The sequence below is a fragment of the Malus domestica genome, chromosome 12, assembly GCF_042453785.1.
Source record: "Malus domestica chromosome 12, GDT2T_hap1".
In the NCBI taxonomy this organism is placed as follows: domain Eukaryota; kingdom Viridiplantae; phylum Streptophyta; class Magnoliopsida; order Rosales; family Rosaceae; genus Malus; species Malus domestica.
Window position 1 is genome coordinate 24,343,668 of NC_091672.1, and position 8,103 is coordinate 24,351,770.

The 8,103-nt window shown below is 35.4% G+C and overlaps 2 protein-coding genes across 2 annotated transcripts; both read left to right on the top strand.

Moving 5' to 3' along the window:
• Positions 1 to 300: 300 nt before the first annotated feature.
• On the top strand, positions 301 to 1,929 carry LOC103414784 (receptor-like protein 35). Its single transcript, XM_008353156.2, has one exon. The coding sequence runs from the start codon at positions 301 to 303 to the stop codon at positions 1,927 to 1,929; it is 1,629 nt and encodes a 542-aa protein (XP_008351378.2).
• A 17-nt stretch (positions 1,930 to 1,946) lies between these two features.
• LOC103419938 (receptor-like protein 33) lies at positions 1,947 to 5,879 on the top strand. Its single transcript, XM_070809162.1, has 2 exons — positions 1,947 to 2,758; positions 5,666 to 5,879. The coding sequence occupies exons 1-2, from the start codon at positions 1,947 to 1,949 to the stop codon at positions 5,877 to 5,879; spliced, it is 1,026 nt and encodes a 341-aa protein (XP_070665263.1).
• Positions 5,880 to 8,103: the final 2,224 nt, after the last annotated feature.

Sequence of the window (8,103 nt, forward strand, 5' to 3'; positions counted from 1 at the left end):
TTAATAATACATTGTGTTTGGAAGACAGCCAAACTACAGGAAAGTGATCTCCAATATTATTTTATATATTTTTATATATATAATTTTTTTTAATAAATAATATTATCTAAACTAATAAATTAATAATAACATGGTTCAAATTGATAAAAAATAATCTTGAGATCCTGAATATTTCTCATTGAGAGTGGCTATTATGGGAAAATTCCCATTGAGATTTCACGCTTGACAAGGTTGGTTGTCCTAGATATATCTCTATCTGAATATCCGAGGGACACCACCCTTGAGAGCCCGAACTTAAGCATGCTCTTTCTGAACCTCACAGAGATTTGTGAGCTCTATCTTGATGGGATAAATATATCAGCACAGGGAACTCAGTGGTGCCAAGCATTATCATCTTCACTCCTACACCTGAGGGTGTTGAGCATGTCTGGAAGCCAGCTCTCAGGTCCTTTTTGTCAGTCCTTCGCAAAACTTCAGTCTCTCTCGGTGATTCAATTGGATAATAATGACATCTCCGGTCCAATTCCAGGATTCTTCGCCAAGTTTACAAATCTGACAGTGTTGAGCTTGAATAATAACAACATTGCTGCTATGGTTCCAAGATTGTTTGCCAACTTTTCAAAGTTGACTGCTTTGAGTCTTCAAAATTGCAATCTTAATGGAACATTACCCAAAGAGATCTTCCAGGTACCTACTTTACAAACTGTTGACCTTTCGCATAATCTACAGCTTCATGGTTCCCTGCCTGAATTTCCTGAGAATGCATCTCTTCAATTTTTGGACCTAAGCTTCACAAAAGTTTCAGGGTTATTGCCGGACTCTATCGGCAACCTCAAAATGTTGTCCTTTTTAAATCTTTTCAATTGCAGTTTCAGTGGATCAATCCCAAAGTCCATGGCAAGCCTAACAGAATTGGTTTATTTGGACATGTCATCAAATATGTTTAATGGTTCGATTGATTCCATTTACTGGGGAAACCATGTTAGTCTCCAATCTTTATTTTTGGAGTCAAATTTACTCACTGGTACTATCCCGTCATCTATCTTTTCTCCTCCCCCTTTGCTGGTACTGACACTTTCCCACAACCGATTCTCTGGTCAACTCCATGAATGTTCTAATGTCTCGTCCCAGTTATCTTTGCTAGATTTGAGTTCCAACAATTTGGAAGGACCAATACCTGCCTCTATATCTAATTTTCAAGAGCTTGCATATCTTCGTCTTTCTTCAAACCATTTCAATTCGTTTCCTTCCAATGGTCATCCTTGTCAATTTGAAGAGTTGTATTTGGCTTTTAACAATTTGAGAGCAGTCCCAGATATCTTGAGATATCAAACCAGCATAAGAAGATTGGACCTTTCAGGTAACCAGATTCAAAAAGTACCCAATTGGTTTTGGAGCCTCCATTTGCTCGATTACCTAAATCTTTCTTCCAACTACTTGGTAACTCTAGCAGTTCCTTTTAACTATACAAAGGAATTCTCCACACTTGACCTTCATTCTAACCAACTCAAGGGGTCCATCCCACTATTGCATGCCAATTATCTGGATTACTCAAGCAATCATTTCACTTCTATACCGACTAACATTGGTGATTTCCTCAATCCCTCCACTAAGTTCTTATCTATTTCGAGCAATGATTTGCATGGGCTCATTCCATCATCAATATGCAATGTAATTCCTTTGGTAATTCTTGATTTGTCCATTATTTCTCTGAGTGGTACGATTCCCCAATGCTTGTCTGCTATGAGCCACCTTGAAGTGCTTAACTTGAGGCGAAACAATCTTACTGGAAGTATTTCTGATTTCAAATTTTTTGAAGATTGTGACTTGGTGTCTCTAGAACTCAATCAGAATCAATTACATGGTCAATTTCCAAAGTCTCTAGCCAAATGCAGTAACTTACAGGTTGTAAACCTCGGAAACAACTAGATAACAGATACCTTTACATGCTTGTTGAGGAACATCCCACCTTGCGTGTCCTTAGTTTGCGGTCCAACAAACTTTATGGACGCATTGGATGTCCCGACGAGAGCTATGGAACGTGGCCAGTGCTACAAATCATAGACGTAGCTCACAACAATTTTCATGGAGAAATACCAGGAAGGTATTTGAAAACCTGGCAGGCAATGATAAATAACGAAGGTGATGACCCGTCAGCAGTCCACGAGCTTTATTCTGAAGATAGTAGTTTGAATGGTTATCATCAGACAATAACAGTCATAAGGAAAGGTTTTGAAGTCGAACTGGTAAAGATTCTAACTATCTTCACCACCATTGACTTCTCTTGCAACAATTTTAGCGGACCAATTCCTAAGGAAATGGGAGAATTCAAATCACTATATTTCCTCAACTTGTCAAGTAATGCTTTTACTGGTGAAATCCCATCGTCATTTGGCAAAATGAGACAACTCGAGACCTTAGACCTGTCGCAAAACAAGCTGAGGGGGAATATTCCATTGCAGTTGGCAAACCTTACTTTCCTTTCATTCTTGAACCTCTCAAATAATCAATTGGTTGGCAGGATCCCAACCGGTCCTCAGTTTTCAACATTTACAAGTGCATCATTTACAGGTAACAAAGGATTATGGGGGCCTCCTTTAACAGTAGATAGCTTGTCACCACCACCAACATTGACTGGGAGTGTTCCGAGTTCTGGAAATGAGATTGATTGGGGTCTTATCAATGTTGAAATTGGATTTGTATATGGCTTTGGAGTTGCAGTCGGGTCACTTGTATTATGCAAGAGATGGAGTAAATGGTATTACAAAACAATGTATAAAATCTTTGTAAAGATATTCCCTCATCTTGAAGATAGAATTGGTCCTCACCGAAGACATGTCCACATAAATCAAAGGTTGGGACGCTGAAATTAACGATCATGGCGACCAATGCAGCTGGATTTCAAGCTATGCCTGGGAAATTTGAGATCCAACAAATAAGAAGTTTGCTTTTTGGTTTTACCTTATAATTTATGTATGTTCTAGTTATATTTGTAATAGTTTATTGTGTATCTTTATGCTTTGTTTTCAATAAATTTGCTTGTACTGTCGATGTTCCTAAAGTTAGCGTAATCTGATAAGCCCAAAAGAGAGTACCACATGTTGTTATGTATTATTTGTTCAAACTGGGTAGTAACATGTCAAGACCAACTCCATCCATCATAATATTCTAAAAAAGAATATCTTGACTTTGAATTGCGATATGTTTTTAACATTCTGCCATTAATTCAACTCTAAACTCATCATATCTAGTATACAACACCCAATGTTTTGTTTTTCACCTCAATTTGTAACAGAACAAACTCGCTCTTCTTGTTTCAGGATTTCCTCACCAACTTTTATGTCTGAGATTGCATCAAAAGGCAAAAACCAACCCTCTTAGGTAACAAATAGAAATGAAAAACTCAAATGCTTTTACAAAAATCAGCGAACTACTGTTCAAGCAGTATTCTCCCTTTGATGCCTGAGCATTGTTCTAAAAATCCCCGCCTAGGCGTTAGGCGGCTGGCCATTGCCCCGATTAATGCCTAGGCGGATGAGGCACCCGAACCCACCCATATTTGCCTAGGCACCTGCCTAGGTTGCGACTCACTTAGACAGAAAATAAATAACTTTCGATTTGCATTTATTTATTTTTTCGATAAATTGTAAGAGACTTATTGAATACTAGCACACACTCGATGCTTGTTTCCCATGTTTTCATTATGTTCCGATACTTCATAATACATATGTCATTCTATTTTGTAGTTGATGATGAAATTATATTTATTAAGTATAAACAAACACTTATTTACACGAAATATAATGGATTTACTTAAATCCGCCTAGGCACCCGCCTAGCCACCTAGGCGCTAGGCCTCAGCCCGCCACCCGACTAGCGCCTAATGTCTTTTAGAACCTTGTGCCTGAGCACAACGGAAAGTTAAGAAACCCTACAAGGGCTTACAAGAGTTAATCACTCGCCCTATTGTTAACTGGTTTTACAATGAACATCAACTTCAATTTTAGGACAATCTCTAACTTGTATTTTAAGACTTTTAGCTGACAAAGGCGAAGTATCTATCGCGATGATTAGGTCTTCCCTATTAACTCTTAACTACTAAAAGAGAGGGTTAACACTTAACTACTAAAGGATTTGAATTGGGTTTGTTCCTCTGTGAGAGACTTAATTGAAGGAAGTTACCCCGATAAATCCTCCACCATATCATAGTTACATACAACATGAGCATACACAAACCGTTCTGTTTTTCTTCCACCTATAATGGTATTTGTATTTGGTCGACTATATATTGGCTTAGTCAGTCAAAAACTAATATAGGAGAAACATGTAGATTGCAGATATGCCTAGACTACTTCAAAGTCAATCAAATCATAAACCTGAGTAATGCATGTAAGGTGGACTAATACAACATGGTTCTAGGATAACAATTTAACATGCATCAAGATAATTACAAGAAGAAGATGCATGATACTAACCTGCACCGATTGGAGACATGGTGGCTTGAGTTCACAGGTTGTCTTCTACTTCCAGTACTTCAAAATGTCTCTCTACCGTGAATAGGGTTTGGCGTGATTGAGAGTATAAGCGTATGGAAGCAGGGACTTAACCATAATATTTATATCATTAGGGTTTAATCACAACCAACCTATTATTGGTTGTGAAAGTCAAACCCTATCACTTAAGTGTTTAAGTCCCACCATGATACTGTATCTTTGTAGTGAAATCCATCAGATTTCTTTTAGGTCAATTGCAAAGGCTAAGACTCCATAATCCTTATTTCATTTGGACTATCAGATTACTTAATTTGTTAACAACTCAATAAACAAGTGGTCTACAACATAAGTAATCCAATACATCATTCATTGTCATTCACAACCTTACAATGCACTGAAGATTTCTGCTCTGGAATCTCTGACGCTCAGGGAATAAGCAAAAAGCATGCAACAAAGCCTCCAATGTTAAACCTGAAATAACAACAGTATATCAAGTTTAATTTTCTTTTCACTGGAAATCATACAAAAGAATCAAGCAAGCCCACCGAACCAATGTTTAGTATAGTTGTAGCTAGGCACTGACTCATTCAAGTGTGTTTATATGGAAGCTAATCTAAATTATTTGTTCAATTTATCTGGTTAGTAACATGTCCAGACCAACTCCATGCATCATAATATTCTTCAACTGAATCTGGACTCGTTCGATGTATTATATGGAAGTCAGCAAAATTATGGAGATGAGATTGATTGGGATCTTATCAGTGTCGAAATTGGATTTGCATTTGGGTTTGGAATTGTTGTCGGGTCATTGTTTTGTGAAAAAGATGGAGTAAACGGTAGTGTGAGCTTGATCTGTTACAATTTTATAATTTGATGTCGAAAGTTTTTAAAAGGTAGAAAAGAACGACATATTCAGGATCAAATTTTTCATAATGTTTTTTAATCTTCTTTTCGATACAAGAATCAGCATTACTCACTATCGAAATGATATATTCTTGAACAAATTTTCAAAAGTACGGAATTTGACACATAAAATACAAATCATAAAACTAAAATGGTGCTCAACAGAAGACAGAATTAAACAAAAAAGGTGATACAAGCAACATTAAATTAAACAGTTTTACTTAATCGAGCTTCATTTGACTGACTCTTCGCTTTTTCTTTTTTTTTAGGCCTTGGTTCTTAGCTTTTGCTTTTGTGGTTCTCCTCTTTGTTTGCATTGCTGATATCATGAACATTTACTCTGTTTTAGCTTTGATTTTTCTGGACGAAGACTTCCTAGTCAAGCTAAACAACGACAAATCTAATGGAGATATTTTCCCCAACATTAAAGCCGGCACCGCATCAATACAAGCTGAGCGGGGAAATCCCTTCGTATCGTGGTGAGCAATATTATTTTTCCATCACTAATCACATTAAAATAATAATATGTCCTTTTCCAAAAATTGACTTCCAATTCAAGATGCACGACTTAACAATGATTTCACATTATAAAATTAGGTAATGTTTATGTTACGTAACGATTCATTTGTGTTGTTGTATACTAGAGGGGATCAGTCAAGGGATAAACTATCATACGGCTTCGTGAACTTTGTCAAATTGCAATGGAGTTGAATCTCCTTAAAAAGAGTGAGATACACGTGTCTCAACCTAATAGTTTACGTGCTTCTTAGAAAAATATTACAATTTTCTTGTACTTTTCCTGACAAAAAATATATAGTATTTCTAATTTTCTATCAAGTTACTTGCCTGGCCAGAAGACTGGGTCACTGGAGCACAGCTGCTTATTTCAATTTAAGCCAATTTCCTCCAGTGACTTTGAATTAGTCGCTTCAAACCTTTTTTTCCTGGTTCGAGTCGGAGAAAATTATTTTAATGGTTTAAGACTTCAAATTCGTTTTCTCCATCAAATTATTTAGAATACATTTGATAATTACTTTTTATTTTTTATTTTAATGGTTTAAGAGCCATACATAATATACATATAAACAAGTCAATCCCCTTGAGTCACTTCAGATTTTAAAAGTGATAGATTTGATAGGATTTAAGAGGATTAAAGATTCATACAAAATTCATATGGATTTGAATGGATAGTTTGTAGATTTTGGTGGATTGTGATGGAAGGATTTGAAATCCTAGGGGGTGAGGTTGGATTCCTTTTAGCCTTGGTTACATATAGAAATCCTTAGAAATCCTTTAAAATCCACAACTTATAGAAATCCCCCAAAATTTGAATACACTTAGATTTGGATGAATTTTAAAATCCTTTAAAATCTTTTAATTGACTACACCTAGATTTTAATGGATTCTAAAATCCTTTAATTGACTACACCTATATTTTAATGGATTCTAAAATCCTTTAAAATCTTTTAATTTACTAAACTAGGATTTTAAAGTCTTTTAGAATCCTCTCAAATACAAGTTTGACTACACCCAATACGTTTGATAATTACTTTTTTTTTAAAATTAAAAATAGTTACTAAATGAATTTTTAATTTAAAAAAAGATAAATAAAAAATAAAAACGAAATAGTTATTAAATAACCTCTTAAAGCTTAAAAATCATTTTATTTATTATTTTTAGTTTTCACTTTTTGTACTTAAGATAAGGGAAAATAAGAGATGGACTGGTTACAAATGTAGATGTTGTGCAACTGGCTGTGCGGAACTGAGATCCAAATTACATCTACATCACAACAAACCACAGTTGAATAAAATGGGGCCCTGTGTGAAAATTAAAACGGGACCCTTTCACACACAAGACTTATTTTTTGTGTTTAAAACAATTTTTTTCCTTCTATGGTATATTTAGAGCACTTTGAAAGTTGGGCAATCCCCTATGGGGTAGGCTATTCAATGCCCCAATCCCTCCAGCAATTGGCTCCAGCCCAATCCAATCAGCTAGGCTTCAGGCGAGCTTGAACTGTCCACCAGGCCGAAATCCATGGGTATAGCCCCCAAGCTGACGTCAACTATTAAAAAATTATAAAATATTAATAAATTAAATATAAATACAAAAAATATAATTTTTCTATAAATACCTAAACTTTCTTCATATATCAAGCACAAAAAAGTGAAAACCAAAGTCAATGAAATGGTTATCATGAAATGCTTTAATTCACTTGTAGAATTAAACACTATTTCATTAATTACCCCACCTGTAGATTTGTAAAAGAGATACTTAATCATAGTTTGAAAGTGCCTTTAAAATAACTGAAAGTACTTTTAAAGAAAATGTTTTTAAGTTCCAAAAGCACTTGAAGTGTTTTTTGGGTCGAAGAAGCACCACTTGAAGTGTTTTTTCCAAAATTCACTTGCGTTTTTACTAATAATTAATTCTAGAAATATTTTTACTAAAAAAACTTTCTGTTATTTTAAAATCACTTCTAAACAAGCTATTAAATAAAATCGAGAAGATAATACATGTATCTGAACGTGGGGAACACACTCCCTTGCGTGAAGTTTTAGCCCCTCTCTTGTCAACATTGAAAAAACAACCCACAATTTAAACCCCACAAGGAATATGGGGAAAGACTTTGAAGTCAACAAGTCAAGCAAACCTCAAATTTGGTAGAAACCATCAACCATGTTTTTCTCAGAGTCTCTAAGAG

Coding starts and splice junctions, on each gene's coding strand:
- LOC103414784 (XM_008353156.2), top strand. CDS start 301: ATGCTCTTTCTGAACCTCACAGAGATTTGTGAGCTCTATCTTGATGGG.
- LOC103419938 (XM_070809162.1), top strand. CDS start 1,947: ATGCTTGTTGAGGAACATCCCACCTTGCGTGTCCTTAGTTTGCGGTCC. Junction 2,759..5,665: donor TGCAAGAGATGGAGTAAATG/GTATTACAAAAC, acceptor CTTTTTTTTTAG/GCCTTGGTTCTTAGCTTTTG.